The sequence below is a fragment of the Narcine bancroftii genome, chromosome 9 (assembly GCF_036971445.1).
Source record: "Narcine bancroftii isolate sNarBan1 chromosome 9, sNarBan1.hap1, whole genome shotgun sequence".
NCBI lineage: Eukaryota > Metazoa > Chordata > Chondrichthyes > Torpediniformes > Narcinidae > Narcine > Narcine bancroftii.
In genome coordinates this window covers 72,459,281-72,482,389 of record NC_091477.1, presented here as the reverse complement: position 1 = coordinate 72,482,389, position 23,109 = coordinate 72,459,281, and the positions used below count along the sequence as shown (strand labels likewise).

The window sequence follows — 23,109 nt, the reverse complement described above, 5'->3', positions numbered from 1 at the left end:
CAGCTCAGTCCGTCACAATTGGGTGAATCTCCCAGTGGCCATCCATTTCAATTCTCCTTCCCATTCCCTTGCTGACATGTCTGTCCATGGACTTGTGTACTGCCAGTCTAAGACCACCCGTAAATTGGAGGAATAACACCTCATCTTCCGACTAGGCACCCTGCAATCAGATGACATTAATATCAACCTCACTGGCTTTAGTTTAAAAATACCTTTCCAACCCCTTTCCCTCCCTCCCACCCCCCATCATCTCTCCAATCATTGTCCTTTCGCATAGATATGATCAATTCTCACCTAGGCCTTCATCATATACAATTAATACCTTTTGTTAGTCTGAATTCCTCGCCCATTGTTTCGATTCGGAGATTTTCTGACATATCCTGCTTCTGCCTTTTCTGATTTTTCCTTGAAGAAGGGCTCAGGCCCAAAACCTCGGCGATATATGTCGTCCTCCTATAGATGCTAAAAAGACTGGCCAAGTTTCTCCAGAACTTCAGTGTGTTTAGCTTCAAGCTATGCCTGCTAGTTTAAAGCTCTCCAGAAAAGTAATTAAACAATCAAAAAGAAAGAGGATGCAAGAGGTTCTCCTGTCAGTGAGCAGGAAGGGCTGTCTAATATCAACAAAGGGGAAAACAGCCTTAGCCCCATTTCCAAGATCCAAGCTCTGCAGAAGTGATCAAACAATTTGATCATACACCTCACATTCTACTAAATAGTCGAAAACATGGTATTTTTTAAAAAATCTGTCTATACTCAGCTATTACAGTGCTCATTACAAAACAAAAGAGCAATTTTATTCATGCCAATAAAATTTTTTTTTAATTTTTAAAATTTAAACTTAGACATGCAGCACAGAAACAAGCCATTTCACCCCATGAGCCTGTGTTGCCCAAATACACCCAATTAACCAACAAGCCATCTTCGTTTCAAAAGGTGGGAGGAAACCCACATAAACAATTAATGTACAAGTTCTATACAGGCAGCGCGGGATTCCTACTGCAATCGCTGGTGCTGTAACAGCATTGTGCCAACTGCTACATACCAGACAGCAGCAATAAATTTAGCCCAGTGTTATATTTAAAATATTTTTAATTATTTTTTAAAAAGTTACACTATCTAATTTAACTAACATCTAAACTTAACTAAATTTATCTACATTTATCTCTTAAACCCAAATATGTGCAAATATATTGGTGTGTGTGGAATATACCCAAGTCATTACAGCTCAAGTCCCAATTCTCGGAAGACAGTTCAAAGTTTAGTTTCGGAAATTCAGTGATGACATGAGGGCTTGAAATTGATGCAAAACACAGACTTTAGGTGGTTGAGGCATGCAGGCCTTAAATGAATGCTGGACAATTTTATTTTCAGACCAGTGACAGGACTGAACCTACGGCAGGAGTGAGAGGATTACACACTGCTGTGAAGCTGCGTGGGAATCGCTGAAACAGGGCTGGGAAACTGACAGCTGTCCGAAGTGGAAAGCCCGCCCGCTATTGTCAACCTCTCTCCAGTTGGGAGAGCTGAAGGCAGCGGTTGGGCAGTTAAAGAGCCCAGCGCATTGAGTTTTGAAAAGGTTGATTGGTTAGAGGGCAGTCAGTCAGGTTTTGTATGCGTGGTCTCCTGGCAGCTTCAGCAAACAAGAGGCTAAGTTGTTTCATTCACAGGTGCTAGCACTCCCGTCCATAACTGTCTGTTAGTGTGCTCATCCAGTAGTTTCAGTGGGAGAAAGGAGACTGCGCTACTTTGCCCAGGGGTGCCAGCACTATTGTCCTGACAGAAGTTTGTGTCACTCTGATACCCTGAGTGAGAGCGACCTGGGCTTCCCTAGTTCCCTTCCAAGAGGAGGACTTTGTGTGACAGGAGTCAATTGATGACCCAAGACAGGGTGTTTAGAGGGGAAGACTTGTGTGTCAGAAGGTCACTTGTTAATCCTAAAGTGGGCTTCAGAGGCATGAACCTTGTGTACTGACTAGAAGGTCACTGGGTGAAAATTCCCATGAAGAAATCAAAAGATGGTTGTTGCCACATTCAAAACTCAGGAAAGTCACGTCTACAGTGATCACGACCATCTGTCTCCATGCCCAACTCAAAGACCAGCACGCAACCAAACTAAGAATTCCAAGCCTGTTCATTTTTAACTGACAGACTTGACATGACTGACTTGAGCTTGGACTGTAATGGTCTAGGATTTTTCCCCCTCACATACACCTTATAAATATCTGCTGTTAATGTAGAGTTGCCATAAAGGCTTTTGTTTTGGTGTTAAGTTTATTGAGGTCATTCTATTATTGTTAATTTGTTAATAAACTTTGTGTTAAACTTACTCATCTGTTTATGCATCTCTCTATTGCTAGTGAGGCGTTACAATGCTTTAGATGGATGAGACACGCAGACCTTGGATGAAATGAGCAGTTCAAGAAATCGGTGAAAGAGAGTGGGTGGCAGGCTGAAACCCTTGCTGAGGTCCCTCAACGAAGTGTTCTTTGTACACGAGTGTCAACTAAAATTCTCCTCTTTGGCGCAGGGGGCACAAAGCAAATGATGCTCACTAAGCTTCCAGAACCCTTTTTGTGGTTCAGCCAAACTCAAGTGACTCTCACTCTGGTTGCCATCCAAGTGCAGTATTTTTTCTGCAAGAAGAACCCTTTTCACAGGTCAGTTGAACAAACGTGACTTCACTCTTTGGTCACAAAATGGTCTTCTCATTCCTCAATAACCAACAGGAAGAAATCTGACAGTTTGACTATAACCACACAAAGAGCCCAAGTGGGTTTCTCATTCCACAAAGGAGGTTGAAGAGCTCTTTACTTTTGTGCTGCCTTCTTAAAATAGCCTCCTGAGCAAACTGTGTACAGTGTTTTCAATAAGCTGGTCTTGGCCTCCTAGCTTCTCCAGAGCTCCTTCCCTTTACTGTGCAAATGTATCATCTTTCGGAACATGCTGTCTTCAAAACCTGCTGCTAGTTCAGTCACTTTCCAAAACCTGCAAGGTTTGTTAAATCTTAAAGGGACAGTCCCACACAAATAAAATGAACTGAAAAATAGGAGAATGTCACACTATGCTAACCGTGCTGCCCTTTTGTGCTTTGGTTGTATTTCTAGAGGACAACCTTTATTCTCATCACCAAAAATCACATATCTTGTTGGATTCATCAGTGCATCTTTACAGTGAACTGCCTAGTACCTTAATAGAAACATCACTGACTACAGTTCAAATGCCTTTTCAAAGCAACTCTGGCAGACAATAAATCTAGCCTTTCCTGAGTCAGCCACATCTCAAAAATAAAATCCCTCACCTGCCTTGCACTACTAATGGCCAAGGCCTTTGGGTAGAGTCTGCACAATTTTAAACTGCAAATTAGGAAAGGCTTAGATTTTTTAAATCAGGCAGCAATACAATACCAATTCTTCCACACATATTTGGAGAGGTGCCTCAGCTAATTTTGAACCAAATCAATTCATTGGTCATCAGCAGCAAGTTTTGAACATTTCAAGTATTTTAATTTTATTCACATCCCTGACGTTTGAAATGTTTGTGAATATTCTTCTTGGTTAGCCAAAGGAATATATCTATCCACAGCACCAAAACAGATTTATAGCAATAAAAAGTTTAATTATGTTTGGAAAAATCTAACGATTATAGACAGATAAATTTCTCCAATATCTGATGCAGTACATCTGATGGAGAGATTTAAGTACATCTGGTGTTACACTGTTAGCTGAAACAAGGAGGACTGCATTAATGCAGATTTGTTCCACTGTATTATTAAGCAAATTATAAAATTTCAAAATACAGTGTAAATGCTGCCTGATCTGAATATTCTCAATTTTTTTGTATTTCCCTCATCTTTTCAGCAGCTGCAGATCCTCCCCAGCCCCTTCTCCATAAAAAAAGCATTAGTGATAATCACTGCTGTCTGTAAGGAGTTAGTACGTTCTCCCCAGGTCCTCATGGGTTTCCTCCCATGTCTTAAACATGTATAGGGTTGGTAGGTTAATTGGTCACATATTTGGTGTGGCCTCATGGGCAGCAGGGCCTCTAACCATGCTGTGTCTCAATATTTTTTTTAAATCACTTCATGCCAGTTAAGTATACAGTGCGCAAGAAAATCTGAACTTTGGATTAAGATTCTTATGACCAAAGACGGCAGGATAGAGAAACTGCTGAGCTGAAAATCTTAGCAGAGAACATCCTACTACAGGGGTGGCCAAACTTGCTTAATAAGAGCCACAAACAATAAACTTCAGATGCCTGAGAGCCTCAAAACATGAAAAAAATTATGTACACACTTGTACTCTTGCATGTACATTTTGTTACAAAAATGTATATAAATATTAAGAAATACATGTATGCAATATATTCATATTTGTAGTTTGTAAACTGATCATTTATATTAGTTTCAATAATCAAAAAGTAGACATACAGTGTGTAATAGTCGAATTTTGTGGACAAAATTTCAGTGCAAAATATAGGGGATCGATTATTTACAAGTATACAACTTTTGACCACAGTAAGTACCTGAATTATTGAGGGAGTCTGGAGCTTGGATGGGTGGGTGGCCACAACCAGGTGATAAATCTGCGTTTGGGACATTGGGAGCTGGAGGCCTAGATGAGTGTCTGCGGTTAGGACTCCAGGAGCTCGGGTGGGCGGGCAGCCTGGACCAAGGCTAGAATCCATGGTCGGGATATTGGAAGCTCCGGCAGGTGAATGGCCGGGGCATCAAAAGCTCAGATGGGCAGGCGGCCAGAACAAAAAATGGGGGGGGGGGGGGGGTTGACTTTTACACAGTATCCCCCCCCATTACATGCGATATTACATACAGTATACATACCAAATATTTTCAATTACAAGTCATGTCCACTAATACTACCATTGCGAGCACAGGCTAATAAGATTTCGGTCTCAGCCAACATATTTCCATGAGTATTTCAAAGAGCTGCACGTGGCTCGCAAGCCACGGTTTGGCCACCCCTGTACTACTACTACACAAATGTTCCACCATCTGCCTCTCTCAGTATAGGACCTGATATTCACTAGCACCCACAGGGAACATAGCATTCAAAATAAAAAAAAAACACAAACATTTAAAATAGGCAATACACAATTATTCAATTTTTACCTTTTGATTTACACCTGTAGAGCAAAAGACTTCAAAAATCCCAAGAGCAGTTCAAACAGTAAATCTTATGGTAAAATATGGGACATTAAATGGCTCAGGTGCACTTTAATAGTGGACCTTTATTAACATCACTAGTTATGGATCAGTCAGAAAGGAATGCTGCAATGTTCAAAAGGTGGGTTTGTTTTAAAAACTCCCAATTTTATGTCCACTCTTCTAATAGTTTGTAAAGGAAATCAAACTTTCATCAAACCTGAAAGATTGAACTCCAACTGAGGTACTCCAGCAAATAAAAATAAAAACAAAGAATAAAGTGTCAGACATAATGGATCAAGAAATATTTGGAGAAGCATGAAAGAATCAGCAGAGCTTGGTGAAACAAAGATCATGCCACAAAAAGCCAGATCAAGGAAAAAGGCAGAATAATATGCCTTGTGTATCATTAAATATGAAAGTTAGACACAACTGACATTCAAGAATTAACACATACATTAACCAATACTCAAATAACATTACAGATTAGAATAAAATTTTCACCCAGACTTGACATGGACAGATTATGGCTGATTCATCATATAATACTTTTCAGCAGATCTGGACTGAATGCAACATTCTCTGGATTTCAGGACATGAAGGAGTGGTGTGATTGTCAGGTGGGCACAATAAACTGACATTGAATTTGAATCTACATGGTACGATGCGCATTTCTTCACTCCAAAAGTAAAGATGCTGGGAAGTGGTGGTGAAGAAAAGGTGGGTGTTTGAAGTTAAGCCTATTAAAGTTTAAACACTTAAAGACTTACCACAAGTTTTAATGTGATGAGGTTGGTAAAAGGAAATGGTACAAGCACATCCCTAGATAGGAATCAAATATCCCATTTGTAAAGCAAGATCTGACATGCCACCCCATGTCGCAGAAGCCACTCACATTTGAGAAGTAATTGTTGCTTTTGAAAGAAGGAGAAAAATGGGAGATTTGATAGAGGTATTTAAAATTATGAGGGGGATGGACAGAATAAATGTAGATAGGCTTTTTCCCTCTGAGGGTATGTGTGAATGGGGAAATGTTTAGGGGAAACACGAGGGGGAACTAGAGAGTGGAACGAGCTGCAAGCTGAAGTGGTGAATGTGGGCTCAAAATTTAACATAAGAATTTGGACAGGGTACATGGATGGGATAGATTTGGAGGGCTGTGGACAGTGCAGATCAATGGGACTAGGCAAAAAAAAATGGTTCAGCACAGACTAGAAGGGCCAAAGGGGCCTGTTTCTGTGCTGTGGTGTTCTATGGTTCTATAGTTATCCAAGTTCACTGATACCAGCAACCTGGACAGGGAGAGGACACCATTTGAGAACCCATCATTAAAGTTAAAAAAATTGGAAAGATGTGCTTGAATGATACTGGTACTGAGCAACGAGAATGCAAGATGCTCTACTCCTACAAGAGACAGCAAGAGTGTCATCTGGAGATACTGGTGGACAGTTTACTGAAAATAGCAATAATGTACAAGTAAACCATAAACCTGGAACACTGTGTCAAGAAAATAAAGTAGACTACCAAGGAGCATTATGCATTTCAAACTTGCTAAAGTACTGTATTCAAAAGCTAATTTGGATACAGAATTGGCTTGCATTCTGCAAGGAGGTCAGTAACCAGTGGTGCTCTGCAGGGATCTGTTCTGTTTCTTTGTGATTTTTATAAATGACCTGGATGAGAAAATGGAAGGGTTGGTTAGAAAGTTTGTGCACTACACAAAAATGTGTGGTGTTGTGGTCTGGAGGGTTGCCAAAGGTTACAAATGGACACTGATAGGATGCAGAGCTGGGCTGAGAAGTGGAAAATGGATTTTAACCTAGAAAAGTGTGATAGCAGATACAATGGTAATGGGAGGACTGCACAGTGTGGATTGACAGAGATCTTGGGGTCAGTGTACAGAGGACAATCAAAGCCACTACACAAGTTGATAGTGTTCTTAAGAAGGTGTTTGGCATGTTGGCCTTTATTACCGATGGGTAATGTTCAAGAGCTACGATGTTGCAGCTATTCAAGACCTTAGTTGGACCTCATTTGGGACATTGTGTTCAGTTCTAGTTGCTTCATTATAATAAAGATATGAATGCTATAGAGAGGGTGCAGAGAAGATTTACAAGGATGTTCCCTGGATTGGAGAGCATGCCTTATAAGGATAGGTTGAGTGAACTTAGTCTTTTCTTCTTGATGCAATAGAGGATAAGGAGGTGACCTGACAAATGGTGTACATGATGATGAGAAGCAATGATTGTGTGGCTGTCCAGAGGTCTTGTCCTAAGGCTGAAATGGCTAACACAAGGGGGCATAGTTTTAAGGTGCTCAGAAGTACAGGAAATATACAAGATACAAGTTTTTCCCTCAGAGAGAGGTGGATGCATGGAAGGCACTACGGCTTTTAAAAGACTATCAGGTTGGTACATGGAACTGAGAAAAATGGAGGATCATGCAGTAAGGAAATTCTAGACATTTATTAGAGTAGGTTATTTAGTCAGCACAACGCTGTGGGCTAAAGGACCTCTACTGTGCTGTAGATTTTTATGTTCTCAGAATATTACATTGGTAAATTCTCAGCGACACTAGGTATTATTCTATTTAGTAGAATCCTAGCGAAGATTTTGCCTGCAATGGAGAGCAACGTGATTCCCCTGTAGTTTGAGCAGTCTGATTTCTCGCCTTTGTTTTTGTACAGGGTGATGATGGTGGCATCACGAAGATCCTGAGGCAGTTTACCTTGGTCCCAACAAAGCTTGAAAAACTCATGCAGTTTGGCATGCAGAGTTTTGCCGCCAGCCTTCCAGACTTCTGGGGGGATTCCATCCATACCTGCTGCTTTGCCACTTTTCAGTTGTTCGATTGCCTTATATGTCTCATCCAGGGTGGGAACCTCATCCAGCTCTAGCCTTAGGGGCTGTTGAGGGAGCTGGAGCAGGGCGGAATCTTGGACTGAGCGGTTGGTACTGAAAAGAGATTGGAAGTGTTCTGACCATCGGTTGAGGATGGAGATCTTGTCGCTGAGGAGGACTTTGCCGTCTGAGCTGCGCAGCGGGCTTTGGACTTGGGGTGAGGGGCCGTACACAGCCTTTAGAGCCTCGTAGAAACCCCTGAAGTCGCCAATGTCCGCGCTGAGCTGTGTTCGTTTGGCGAGGCTAGTCCACCACTCATTTTGGATCTCCCGGAGTTTGCGCTGAAGATGGCTGCATGCGCGACGGAAGGCTTGTTTCTTCTCTGGACAGGACGGCTTTGTAAGGTGAGCCTGGTGGGCAGCTCGCTTCTTTGCCAGCAGCTCCTGGATTTCCTGGCTGTTTTCGTCAAACCAGTCCTTGTTTTTCCTGGAGGAGAAGCCCAGTACCTCTTCAGTGGATTGCAGTATGGTAGTCTTCAACTGATCCCAGAGGGTTTCAGGGGACGGGTCCGTGAGGCGGGTTGCAACGTCGAGCTTTGCTTTGAGGTTTGCCTGGAAGTTTCCTCTCGCTTCGTCTGACTGCAGTTTTCCAACATTGAACCTCTTTCTGGGGGCTTTATTGTTCCTGGGCTTTGGCTTGAAGTGAAGGTTGAGCTTGCAGCGAACCAGCCGGTGGTCAGTGTGGCATTCCGCGCTAGGCATGACCCTGGTGTGGAGCCACAGTGCGGCTTTCGCGCTAACAGAGGAACCACTGACATGGTCTTTGCCCTCAGACAGCTCCAAGAAAAGTGTAGAGAACAAAACAAAGGACTCTACATCACCTTTGTTGACCTCACCAAAGCCTTCGACACCGTGAGCAGGAAAGGGCTTTGGCAAATACTAGAGCGCATCGGATGTCCCCCAAAGTTCCTCAACATGATTATCCAACTGCACGAAAACCAACAAGGTCGGGTCAGATACAGCAATGAGCTCTCTGAACCCTTCTCCATTAACAATGGCGTGAAGCAAGGCTGTGTTCTCGCACCAACCCTCTTTTCAATCTTCTTCAGCATGATGCTGAACCAAGCCATGAAAGACCCCAACAATGAAGACACTGTTTACATCCGGTACCGCACGGATGGCAGTCTCTTCAATCTGAGGCGCCTGCAAGCTCACACCAAGACACAAGAGAAACTTGTCCGTGAACTACTCTTTGCAGATGATGCCGCTTTAGTTGCCCATTCAGAGCCAGCTCTTCAGCGCTTGACGTCCTGCTTTGCGGAAACTGCCAAAATGTTTGGCCTGGAAGTCAGCCTGAAGAAAACTGAGGTCCTCCATCAGCCAGCTCCCCACCATGACTACCAGCCCCCCCACATCTCCATCGGGCACACAAAACTCAAAACGGTCAACCAGTTTACCTATCTCGGCTGCACCATTTCATCAGATGCAAGGATCGACAATGAGATAGACAACAGACTCGCCAAGGCAAATAGCGCCTTTGGAAGACTACACAAAAGAGTCTGGAAAAACAACCAACTGAAAAACCTCACAAAGATAAGCGTATACAGAGCCGTTGTCATACCCACACTCCTGTTCGGCTCCGAATCATGGGTCCTCTACCGGCACCACCTACGGCTCCTAGAACGCTTCCACCAGCGTTGTCTCCGCTCCATCCTCAACATCCATTGGAGCGCTCACACCCCTAACGTCGAGGTACTCGAGATGGCAGAGGTCGACAGCATCGAGTCCACGCTGCTGAAGATCCAGCTGCGCTGGATGGGTCACGTCTCCAGAATGGAGGACCATCGCCTTCCCAAGATCGTATTATATGGCGAGCTCTCCACTGGCCACCGTGACAGAGGTGCACCAAAGAAAAGGTACAAGGACTGCCTAAAGAAATCTCTTGGTGCCTGCCACATTGACCACCGCCAGTGGGCTGATAACGCCTCAAACTGTGCATCTTGGCGCCTCACAGTTTGGCGGGCAGCAGCCTCCTTTGAAGAAGACCGCAGAGCCCACCTCACTGACAAAAGGCAAAGGAGGAAAAACCCAACACCCAACCCCAACCAACCAATTTTCCCTTGCAACCGCTGCAATCGTGTCTGCCTGTCCCGCATCGGACTGGTCAGCCACAAACGAGCCTGCAGCTGACGTGGACTTTTTACCCCCTCCATAAATCTTCGTCCGCGAAGCCAAGCCAAAGAAAAGAAACATTGGTAAATAATCAGCAATTTATCAGTATGTTGGTGGCAACTGTGGGGTGCAATAGTGTGGATGGACTCTGTTATTCAAGTGCTGATAGGCAGAGACAAGTCAAAGTATTGTACTTCAACCTATTTCAAACTAAGGGAAGTAAGCACATTTAATAACATTTATAAACCCACTGAATACACAAAATGGGAAATATGGTGAGGCAAAGAGACAGTGTTGGGATTCTTCTTTTTAACTAAAAGGAAGTGGACAAGCGATTAAGTGGTGAATGCTCTTGTTATTGACTGCAATGATCTGTGCTGGTATACACAAATGAAAATGTTATATCCATTAAACATCCACAGAAGTTAAACAAGGCAAAAGTCAAATTCTTCTTTTTCTTATGAAAGGAGATTTCTTGGAAGAGATTTCTTAGAAGGAGAGATTTGATGGAGGAATAAAATATGTAATATACAACATTTTCATATGGAAAGCCTGGAGAAGGATTAGATCATTGAGATTTTTTTTAAACCAACATTTAAATTAAAGTCCTGCAACTGCAAAACATCACTGACATTGAGACGCTACTGAGACAGATAGACATGGAATCTTAGTGGATAGGAGCCATTTCCATTATATGATGTCAAGAAGTTTCTGATCCAATATTAATCTTCATTATACATTGATCAGTCAGTAATGCTTAACTAGACTTTACAAAACATTAAATGTTTTAAATTTTGACATTGAAAAGAAACAACATTAAATTAACCAAAACCATGCAAGCCAATATTCCATATTATAATCACAAAATACCTCTGATAAGGGGTAGTTTTAGTCACACTCTCACGCATGTATTCAACCAGCTGTTTCTGTGTCCTTCCACTATGGAGGAAAACACAAGAGATCAACCACCACTTAGTTTACTGTTAGAAGTCAACTCCTCATCATTATGCTGTCAAAGTTCATTCAACATCTATGATCCAAGGTAGTTTAAGAAGGACCAGAATACAACTGCATAGGTCAGGACACCAAACTCTTGAACTTACCAGCACAAGGAGAACCAAGTCCAGCAGTAACCATTTTTATACATACACAATTAGTAATAAATTTTGCATTAAATCCTATATCTGATGAAACATTTCTCATATGCAGGCAAAATTATTCATCTCTTTATGTGTGCTAATATATTGTTTGTCAGTAAATTCAATGACAACTTAAGTATTTGATGCTTTGTTCTCACAGTTCAACTAGCTTGGACATGGTGAGTATGCCAGAAAAAAAGTGAATTGGTAATTGTGTGGCATATGTACTGAAATTCATTTCTATTTCTCAGTCAAAGAAGTGAGAGGGATCTGCCACAAGGGGGTGCAGTTCACCAATTTTGAGCACTGATAAAACATTGTAATAATTATCCAGTTCAAGGTTCAGTTCATTTGAAAAGTGAAAGAACCAGTACAGTCACATATTACCTTCAGCACAATAGAATCAGATACAAGTGCTGTGGCGATGCAATTAACTTTAAATTTGTAGTGTTACAACATGCACTTGCAAGCAAATTTTAAAAAACAGCTCAAGTCCTTAAAATCATGCCATGTGGGGCCTATTTTATGTCTTAGCCTAAAAATGCCAGGTCCAAAGGTGTACCAGTAGGATAGAGTGATACGAGTCATGATATTTGTGCTCAGACTACTGAACAAGGACTTGGGAACTACAACTTCACTCGGCAGTTGACTGCTGCACACCGAGGACGAGAAACCATGAAACCAGCCTTTATCACTGGACAAGCACAATGATCCAAATGAGGGTCACTGTGGTTCTGATCCACTCTATCCTCATCTGACAAAAAGGCTGCACAACCGGGGAAGGCTAATGAGAATATTTGTCTATTTTCTTTCAAGTTTGACTTAAAATAATTATCCCACAACTCCAGCTCAATTTATCAGGTGAGAAAGTGGAATATGATCCTCAAATTATTATTGTGCTATTACACCAGCTGTAAAGATGGAAATGTTGAGAAATAATTCCTGCAATTGTAGCAATCCTAATGGCAATGTTACATCCATGATCCAAGGTAGTTTAAGAAGGACCAGAATACAACTGCATAGGTCAGGACACCAAACTCTTATTAAGTTGTTGGATAAACATCCACGATATAACAGTGGAATACAGAACAATGGGAAGTTGCTGACTAGTCACAGGGATACTTCATTCTGGTAATACATTCAGTATATACTTACAACAAATAAAAGAGCCCAGCTTTTCACTGTTATGTTTACCAAAGCCACCTTGCCAAATAATGAGGAAAATAAATGCAAGTGCAATACAATCAAAAAAATTTATTATGCGTTACTTTTTCTTAAGCTGGCATCACTATTAGATTGCTTGGTAGTTGATCTTGACGATGCATGAGAGTCACTCTTTGGGATTGACTGCAACAATTCCCCTAGATTTCAGTTCATATTTCAAATGGCTTTGAAAAATTTTGGATGTCTTGAGGTTGAGAAAGATATTCTGCAAATTAATTTTGAGGCTCAAAATTGCAAATGAAGCAAATTGTACTGAAAACATGTTGACACACTCCCTTATAAAATACGATCTATAAAGTAACAATTCATCAAGTATGCCCGCTTTACGAATAGTCATTTTACGCAAATTTGCTTTTACGAAAGGATGGCCGGCAGGGTTGTCAAAACTCGCTGCCTTCCTGGTTCTGGTAAGTGAAACTACACTGTACATATGTTATTTTATATCGGCTGTGTATTTATATCATTCTTGCTTTTACTATATGTTAGTGTTATTTTAGGTTTTATGTGTTATTTGGTATTTGATAGGTTATTTTTTGGGGTCTGGGAACACTTAAAAATTTTTCCCATAGAAATCAATGGTAATAAAGGTTCCAAAACACCTACCTGTATCGGAAAGAGGATCCCCGACTGAATAAAACTGCTTTGGCCTTGGGCTTGGGTTGGTCCATTAGTCTGAAGAAAGTGTGATACTCAACACAGTTCTTCCAGAAAATCTTACACTGATCACGGTCAGCCAGAAGAAACTCCAATGTATCCTGATACGAGTCCTATGATCAGAAGAGAGCACAGTCATTTGTATTTCAGCTGCTCCCCAAAGCTGCAGTTAGGATCCATATGGCATCCTCCACAAATAAACAAACATCAAGCCATTCAACAGGAAAAAAGGTAGCTCCAAGTTGAGGGAGTGATACAAAAAGTTCTGCAGATGCTGCGATTGTAGTTCAAACACAAACACTGGATGAACTCAGCAGATCTCGCAGCGTCCATAGGAGGTAAAGATATACAACCAAAGTTTCGGGCCTGAAGCCTTCTGCATACCTTGAAGAAGGGCTCAGGACCAAAACATCAGTTATACAGTACATCATGGACGATTCAAGATCTGCTGAGTTCCTCCAGCATTTCTGGGTTTCCAGAGTTCTAAGTTAAACAAGGTATTGGCCTCAAGATTGAATGGAAAGATGATTCAAGAGTGAGATGGAAATTTAGAAGGGTAATTTGATTTTGGAGCAGGTAATGGTCAATGAGATTTGGATACAAGGTGTCTTTTATACAAAAAGGAGGTGACTTTTATACAAAAAAGGTTAAAAACTGAGATAGATTAACAATGGTTGCACTCAACTTGGAGAAATGAATTTTCAATGAGCAAATTTAAGAATCTAGCAAGTGAATCTACCCTGCAAAATACCCAATTAGAAAACTCTAACATGACAAAGGTTTTAGCAACATTTGAGCCAAGACTAGCCAAATACCATTTCAATGGTTGTAATATAGGAAAAGATTGTAGTTAAATTGCACCAAGTCCTATAAATAGGCAAAGTAATCATTTTATTAACATTACCTAATGTGTAAATAAAACTTGGTTAAAACATCAAAAAAATTCCCTTTTTACATCTAGCAGTTATCTTTAGTAGTGTAGTATTCCATCTGAAAAGTGTAGTCCAGTTTAATTCTTATTTCTTGGTATTAGGACTCTTAGGTAGAACTGCTACCACTAAAGACAAAAGGGGCAGGTTTTGCGTAAGATCCAAATGGAAGGAGGGGGTCAAGTGGATGTTTTGAATGGCATTGAAATGTATAGATAATGCAAGATTGCATTTGAAACATCTTGAATATTACTTGGAGATCCTAGGAACTGCAGGTGCTGAAATCTAAAGCAAAACTACTGGAGGAACTCAGCAGATCAGGCAGCATCTGTGTGTGGAGGGAGATGGACAGTTGACAGCAGGTTAAGACTCTTCATCTGGACTGGGAGGAGAGGTAAAAAGGTGAGGGGTGAGATTAGTCAGGAATTAGCAAGTGATAGATGAATCTAGGTGTGGAGGGGTTGGTTGACAGATGGACAGTGATAGCATCCAAGGTTCAGAGGTAGCCAGTGAGGGCAACAAAAGGCTGCAGATGATAGAATCAGGAAAAGACCAAGGGATGGTGGACACATGGGAAAATTGAGTAGAAGGGATAGGTGACCCAGTGGGATGAGTGGATGGGTGATGGGAAGATGGGTAGAAGAAACTGGGGGCTAGAGGGTATGGATAGAAGGGTTAGAAAGAGAAAGGGAGGGAGGACAGACCCAGGTAGATTAGAAGAAAAGAGAAGAGGAAGCAGGCTCTCCCTGAAATTGGAGAACGTTCATATTTCATATTGTTGGGTTATAAACAACATAATCCCACCATCAGTGACATTTTCCACTCCCTATCCCTTTCTGTAGTGATCACTCTTCCTGTGTCTTTTTGGTTTATCCATCTCTCCCCATCCCCAAGTACTTTCCCCTACAAGCACAGGAGGAGTAACAACTCACCCTACACTTCCTCAATCACCATCCAAGAATAAAACACTTCTTTCAGGTAAGACAGAGATTCACATGGACCTTCTCCAACTTTACAGATTGCATTCAGTGCTCCAGATGTGGCTTCTTGATCAGTGAAGCCAAGCATAGACTGAGCGACCACTTTGCTAAGCACCTGTGCTGTGTCTGCAATGGTCATCCGGTTGCTGGCCATTTCTTTCCTTTCTATTCCAGAGGCGAACCCATACACAAACTGTTTAGTCTCTCATACAACCCAACACATGAACAATCTGAGATAACCCAGACTCTCTCAAGTCCTTTCTCTCTCCTCCTGATCGACCAGATGCTTTTACATAAACCCTTCTTTCTAAACCCCCACTCCCCCAGCTCTGTTACCCCTTTCTCTTCCCCCCAGATCTCCCCACACCTTCCACTGGGTCCCTCATCTCCTCTGTTACTGTTCCCATCCACCCACCAACCCTGCCTTATTTTATTTCAACCTTTACCCACCTTCATTTAGATTCAATAAACTGCAGCCTTTTGTAGTCATCACATCTCAATTACACTGTCTCCAGCCTCTTTCTCCTGTCAACCTTTCCTGGATCTACCCATCACTAGCTAGCGATTTCCCTCCTTCCTTCACCCCCCCCCCCCCACCCCTCCCCTCTCAGTTCACTGTCTATCGTCTTTCTGCTCTTAGTTGAAGGATCTTGGCCCAAAACAGACAGTCCATTTTCCTCCCTGATTGTTGCCCAACCTGCAGTTTCCCAGCAGTTTGGTTTTTTTTGCTTGAACATTCACACACCAAAAGTGAAAAATTTCACTTTCATCTCTCTGGTTCAATTGCATGTCACAGCTCAGAGGCAATATTCAATACTATTATTTAACTTCAACTTGGGAATGCTTACAGATTTCCCAGAGTTGACATTTGCAAAATAGCTTGGAGCATTCTCTGCCAAATTCACAAATTCCTCTCCACCTCTCTCTGCAGTTATTTTTTTATTTTTTATTTATTAATTTTTTTTTTTTTAAAAACACGTTTTTCTTGAAAGCTTTTATTCACTTTTCTCAACTTTCTTCAATGTAGACAGAAATTTTATATCATATAGCATAAAAAAATTCAAACCATACATGGACCTCTGGATGGAGCTTGATGAGGAATCTTTTCCTCTTGAAACTAAGCTTTCGGATCTTCGCCCAATTAAAGGTATTAATTTTTGTATTGCCCTAGAGGAAAGAGAAGAGTTAGAACTGGGGGTTAGAGTGAAAAAAAAACACAAATCTGCAAGTCTGCAGCTGGATTTAACCATGTAGCTTCCAGATAGAGGCTCTGAAAAAGCATTAGCTAGTGGCACATATTGAATATCAAACAGGGCCAAAGTCCTTCAAAGCAGATCGTTGATTCCCCATCCTTGTGAGTCAGAAGTTAACCAGGAAAAATTATGGATGAGAATGTCAAATAATCCATTTATAAATCGCAAGACAAATTTGTGTCATTGATAGAAACAAGAGTTGTAATGCATGCAAACAGGCCCTTCAGCCCACCCAGTCCATACCAACCAACAACCACCCATTTTTATATTGATCCTACCTAAACCCATTTTATTCCCCATCAGCTCCCCTACAGATTCAACCACTTATACATGTTGGTGACAATTTACTGCAGCCAATTCAGCTACAACCTGCAAATGTTTAGGATGCAGGAGGAAGCCAATGCGCTCGCAGGGAAAGTGTGCAAACGCCATGCTGACTGCACCAGAAGTCAGGACTGAACTCGGGTCACTAGCACTCTGAGAGGCAGTGACTACCAGCTGTGGCACTGTGCCAATCTAGAAATATTTGTAACATGATACACCACAAGACAGCTGTTCTCAGGATCAGCATTAAGCAAAACAGTTTGGAAAATCACACGAAAGACAAGGGAGGATTAGAGAAAGTAATAAAACAAAAACTGCAATGCCATTTAAAGAAAGCAAAAGTATTATTTTACAAAAGGTGCACCCAGTAATCTAACATTCAGATTTGTGGAACACAAATTACAAATGTCAAAGCACTGCTGCTTGAGCCTTTACTTTTAGATATCTGACCACAGGAATTTCAAGATCCAGTGCATTGATTTCTCTTGACTCAAGCTCATCTCTACCTGAAACACCAGCACCCCCATGTGGGCAACTGCCAGATTGATTTTCGTCCCTTCTCTATCAGTGGCTGGGTGAAATCGAATTCCGTACACTTCGAGCTTCCGTGCTATCTCCAGAACCTGGAAGTCTGACTCAGCTGGCGTCTGGCCTCTGAAACACAAACCACACAAGAGACAGCAACTATGAATAGTCTGAGTACGTTGCTACCGTGTGCCTTGGGTCTTTCAGAGCCTCGGGTCTTTCAGTGCCTCTTGCCTTGTAAGTGGAAATCATCAGTGTCAATTATGCCAGCTGGGTTTTAGAGATGAGTAGCTTTCTCCATGATACACACTTTGTTTCAATTTATTAACTATGCAGGACTTTATAGCATCATAGGTACAACCTCAACCTCCTCATATTTCCCTGCACCCCATCAATCTATACCTCCACCACCCCCCCCCCACCAAAAAAAATCTCCAAGCTAGAATATTGCCAATGAGACATCCCTCAGAGCAGTCATGCTTTGCACCTGGTGTACAATGATGCAGCCTGACAGGACACTCTCAATTGTGTTCCTATAAAATGTTATTAAGATGGAGGTTATTTATCTTGCCTTCCTCAACATCCTTAGGAAGTGTAGGCACTGTTGTGCTTTCCTGAGTAATGAGGTGGGGGGGGGGGATGTGGGTCCATGATAGATTATTGGAAAATTGTTGCAGTGAAACTTGTGCAAGGGTTGGACAAGGCTAGATTCTGAAGTCAAGGCAAGTCACTTGTTTCCAGCCTTCACACCACATATTGATGTGTGACTAATAAACGTTTTGTTTTATCCTCCACCCTGCTTTACATTTCCCATTTGCACACCCCGACGCCAAATTAGAGAACTCCTGCAGTGCAACTTTGCACTCAATCATAAAGATGTACTATTCCTTTTATCTTCACAACAACTAAGGTTTTTACAACAGGGGAATTTAGGTGCTTATAATGGTAGACAATGTGGAACAAGATGCTATCCAAAGGCCAATGTCATCTCGTAAGAATTAGATAATCCAATACAAAATCATTCAATGGTCTATAATTTTGCTGTCACTGGGCACCATCCTATCTTTTTGGCACTCAAGAGACTTACATCAGATTTCAAAAAGTTCTTGCCAACTCCAAATTCGCCATGATATGCAAAGAAAGTTTTCATAAATTAGAGTAAACCTGCTGTCGTAAGGACGGGTTTATGTGCACATTTAAAAGATACAGTCTAACCAAATATCAAGCATTATTAAAGCACAGTAACTGACTGTTTAGCCCAGAATATCCATCTACAGGAAATTCTACCCACCACTCTTCACCTTGTCCATTCAACAGATTCTTTTTCCTCCTTCATATTTATGCTGTTGCCTCTGCAAGAAGTTTCTCCTGAATTCAGTATTGCAGCTACCACTATTATTTACTTAATCGCCCAGATCCATTCTCATCATTCCACACAAGAGCAACCTTGCACCCAGGTATTCCTAGTAAGCAATTCATCAAGTCTCTTTCTGGTCTTCCTGTAACATTGAGATGAAAAAAATTTTTCACAATGTTCCATGTGAAGGCTGCTTCATGCTAAGACAAATTGTTTATCTGTTTATTTCCTCCAAAAATGAATACCAGAAGGTTTAGCCTATTTTTCCCCAGCCTTGATAACTCATATTGTTACTTTTAGGCAATCTGCTTGACTGCAAACCAAATTATTTTCTTTGTCCACAGAGTTAGATATTTTTAGGAACAGAGTTAATTTGTCAATTAAATCATCATTCTGTAACCTTTTCAAAACCTTCCTGTATTTTGTCTTTGTATTGATTACTTGCCCCGCCAATTTGATATCAATAGCTAATTTTCGAACTGCACAATTTATCCTAGAACCCAAAAAGTTCATGTAAAGCACGTCCACCATTCACTAAAACATCCGTAATCTCTGCTTTGCTTATTTCAACTTCAGTAAAGCAGATTTCTAGGGCTTGAGTCATAGTTTTATTATTGAAATGTTCTCTATGACAGCAATGTTTGGTTTATAACTGCCATTTCAGTCCAAAGGTTATTTGCAGCTTCAAAGTCTTTATAGATTCTCAATGACTTGGCGAGAAATAAATTTCAGTTGGGAGTCACGTTTCATGAATGTACAGATTATGAAGAAACGAAACTACAGACACTCAGATTGTACTGAAGGATTATCATTTGCAGAAAAATAAACAATTTTATGGAATAATTCAGTATTAATAAGATGACATGAGATGTCATTTATACAATACCCAATTACACAGTCAAAGAAGAATCAAAGGGACTCATTGCACTACTTGTATCACTGGTTTCTAAAAAGATAATACCAACTAATTGGTGAATTCCATTGTAGAAATTGCAAAATATTTGGTATTGGCTCTGACCCATGCAACAGATACATGTCTGCAACAAGGAGAAAAATTATGATTCGATTTAATTTATAAAATTTTACACGGGTACCACTGTAGCCCACACTAATGATTAACTCATTCTGCCCCCTACTTCATAAGCAATCATTAATTTCAAAGGGCAGAAAGAGGGCAAGGTAGTAGGCAAGAACAGGACAGGGCGGGGGCAGGAACAAGATCTGGCAGAGGCAGGAGCGCTACCTGGCAGGGGCAGGAGTGGGACCTGGTACAAAAAAATAATAATCAGCAATTAAAATGATCAACTCTGCTGATCTCAGTTAATAAAAATCATTACAGATTATACAATTTCAGCAGGTTCCCGTAAAAATAATCTTGAATTACAATGTTATAAATAAAATTCACATATAAAAGGACGCAAATAACCAAATCATTTCACTCTATTTTAAATGTTCTTTATGTCGGACTAAAATATACAGATTTTTAAAAACAAGAGCTCTGTAAGCAACTGGGAAAAATTCTCCAGGTGCTGGAAATTGGAAATAAAACAGAAAATGCAGAGACACTTAACAGCTCAAACAATATCTTTGAATGGGGAGAAGGATATTTCACAGGAAAGATGAAGAAATTCAGAAAGCAAGTTAGTTTCAAGGATCAGTGAGAATGATAGAACAAATAATACTTCCAGTAAGGCAAAGATAGGACTGTTGTGGCACATCTTAGCTTACTGAGTTATCGGATTGATAAATTAAGAAAGCAGATAGAGCCAAAGAAAACAAGAATCGGGCATGTAAAAGCTTTGATATGCAAGTTAGAGCTGTAACTGTGCAATTTTAAAAAGCATGTAACCCAGTACTACCTGCCACATGGTCAAGTGGTCAGTGACGAAACTGGTTCTTCCACCAGGCTTGCCTGGTGTGGAGGGTGGCTAGACACTCTGCAGGATGAAAAACAAGACCTGTCAAAGGGTGGACGAACCCTCTTGCAGGGTCAATGGCAAACACGTGCTGCGAAGCACAGAAAGGGCATCCCTTGCATCAAAGCTGTGTCTGGCCATTCACTGCAACAGAACTTCCCCCAGCAGTCATGGACCTCACCATACCACTGGATCTGGAAGGGGACGTCGAGAGGGTGGGTCTGGACCTGTGCAACCCCTACTCATCTAAATCTATTAATGCACACGCTGCTCCTTTTTGATGAGTGGCGTGGCCTCGTATCAAGACCTACAAACTGACTGAAAGGAATCATCATCATCCCATGGGATGGATAGCCAGAAAAAAATATTTTTCTATTTAAAAGCACACATTCCAACTCACAATCAAACCTCAAGCCACAGGTAAAGCAGACTGGTTCTTGTCATGATAGGGCAGTTTCTCTCCTCCTGGCCAACAGCTTTAAGATGACAACAATCATTATTAGTTGTGCATTTTAGTCAAAGAATGGAGAAGCAACAACTTAACGATGAAAGAATCTTCTGCTCAGAAGGATAAAGAGTTATGCAACACACTGAAATGTTCATGACTACTAGGTATTGGACAGGATTTCATCTTGTTTGCAACAAAACCAGAGAACTGGCAGCTGGTCTAGACAAATTATACTCACATGTTTTGCCGATGAAACGCTATAATCTTTTCTTGCAACATTTGCTGGTTTGGGGAAAGTATGTTGTTCTCAAAGTAAACCAGATCTGCAGCTTCGTCACAATCCCCGATTTCCGCTTAAAAAAAAAAGGATTATTATCAAGATAGCAACCCATCAGAAGCATTATACCCAAACATACTACACTGGATTATTTTTGACTGTGAACAAAACCAAGGAATAATGAAGAACCTGACGAGGCTGTGGAAATGGATTCTGATAGGGTTGAAGGCAAACATTTAGATCAGGAAGGGAAGGTAGGATACAGATGACAAATTCAACATCCACAAGACATTTTGGCAGAATTTTTTTTTAAAGAATAAGACGCAGATAGAAAAAGATAACAAAAATGATGTAGTGTCTAGAATATTTTGCATCAAAGTAACTGGGGTGGCAGTTAGTGGTTAGTGCAACACTGTAACAGCACCAGCGATCGGGACCAGGGTTCGAATCTCACGCTGTCTAAGATTGTGCACATCTCCCCATATCTGTGTGGGTTTTCCCCAGGGGCTCCGGTTTCCTCCCACTATTCAACAACATACCGGGATTGTAAGTCAATTGGATCTAATTTGGGGCATGGACTCGTGGGCCAAAAAGCCTGTTACAGTGTCTCAATTTAAAATTTAAACTGAAGGGTTCTCCAAAAAAATAATTGCAGAATAAAATCCATAATACAGAGTTAGCAGGAACTCTAAAATCAGGACAGAACACGATGAACACAGAGGTAGCAAGCCATCATCAGGATGAGGGAAGTGGAATAGATTTTAAAAAGTGAGGACATTGAGGGATTCAAATCCAAAGGCAAGCTGCTTCCAGCAAGGAACAATGCAAGTCAGAAGGCACTGCAATGATGAGAGCCATCATTCTCCTACTCATTGTCCAACTGTGCCCCTTCTTTTCTAAAATACAGCCCCTTTATGATCCCATTCCTCAATACTCCAACCAGAATTTCTAAAATACAGCCTCTTTATGATCCCATACCTCAATACTCCTACCAGAATTTCTAAAATACAGCCCCTTTATGATCCCTTACCTCAATACTCCAAACAGAATTTCTAAAATACTGCTATTCCTGTACAATATTTTGGTTTCTATCATGAATTTAAATGGAGACAATGACATACCCCCTCTACTACCACTTTAATCACATTAAATTGTTGAACACACAACTCTACTTCAATGCCCCCATTTTATCTCACTTCTTGAGTTTCCTTTGCTTTTGACATTGTCCCCACTCTCAAATTATTTATCATCTTCCTTCGAAAACAATTCTTAATTCTTTCTTTGCAACTACTTATTTGTTTTTTTTTTTTAAATTGGCCCATTTCCAACATCTCTATCCTCTCAGAAGTTTTCAATGGGCACCTTTAATTTCCTGCATATCCATGCCCAATCATAATCATGTTTCTGCCTTTCACTGCATTAAAACACTGCTCATTAATGAGGAACACCCCTTGTCATCCTGCTTTTGCATTAGCAGCTATTGACACAGTTGATGGCACTTCCCTCCTTGCGCTCCAGTCTTACACATGATATGATAGAGAATCTCTTCCTGTAACATCCTTCCTGTACACAAGCTGTAGCTATCTAAGAAAAAACCCTCAACTTCCTCCTATTTTACATCCACTTCTCGAAGACATGAATGATGCCCAAGTCTATCTCAGCACCTCCCTCCCAACATCTCCATACTCTTCAGTTCTTCATGTTGCTTATCCAGCTTCCAATATGGATTCCAGAGATGAGGCTTCATCTTCAGATCCCGTTCACAAGCTCCTCACTTTTTCATCATTCCCTGTTCACTTCAAGAGGTACAAATCACCTTCCAATTCTTGTTGCTTAAATACTCTGCCACAATTAAAATAGAACTCTATTTTTTTCATTTATACCAAAGTGTTTGGCATGGTGGTAATTTAGCTG

The 23,109-nt window shown here is 41.0% G+C and overlaps 1 protein-coding gene across 11 annotated transcripts in view; it reads right to left on the bottom strand.

The window, feature by feature from the left end:
* Nucleotides 1-23,109, bottom strand: part of farp2 (FERM, RhoGEF and pleckstrin domain protein 2) — a 187,911-nt gene that overhangs the window by 92,357 nt on the left and 72,445 nt on the right. For 10 of the 11 annotated variants that reach the window (XR_011344030.1, XM_069896453.1, XM_069896458.1 and 7 more), the window contains 5 exons: nucleotides 21,157-21,271; nucleotides 17,179-17,326; nucleotides 16,167-16,262; nucleotides 13,136-13,299; nucleotides 11,040-11,108 (listed from right to left, as the gene is read on the bottom strand). Coding sequence is in view for 10 of the 11 variants with exons in the window: in XM_069896453.1 (XP_069752554.1) it covers nucleotides 11,040-11,108; nucleotides 13,136-13,299; nucleotides 16,167-16,262; nucleotides 17,179-17,326; nucleotides 21,157-21,271 (592 nt within the window). In the remaining variant the exon portion in view is untranslated. The remainder of the gene's footprint in view (nucleotides 1-11,039; nucleotides 11,109-13,135; nucleotides 13,300-16,166; nucleotides 16,263-17,178; nucleotides 17,327-21,156; nucleotides 21,272-23,109) is intronic. The other variant, XM_069896460.1, reaches the window with a different exon arrangement.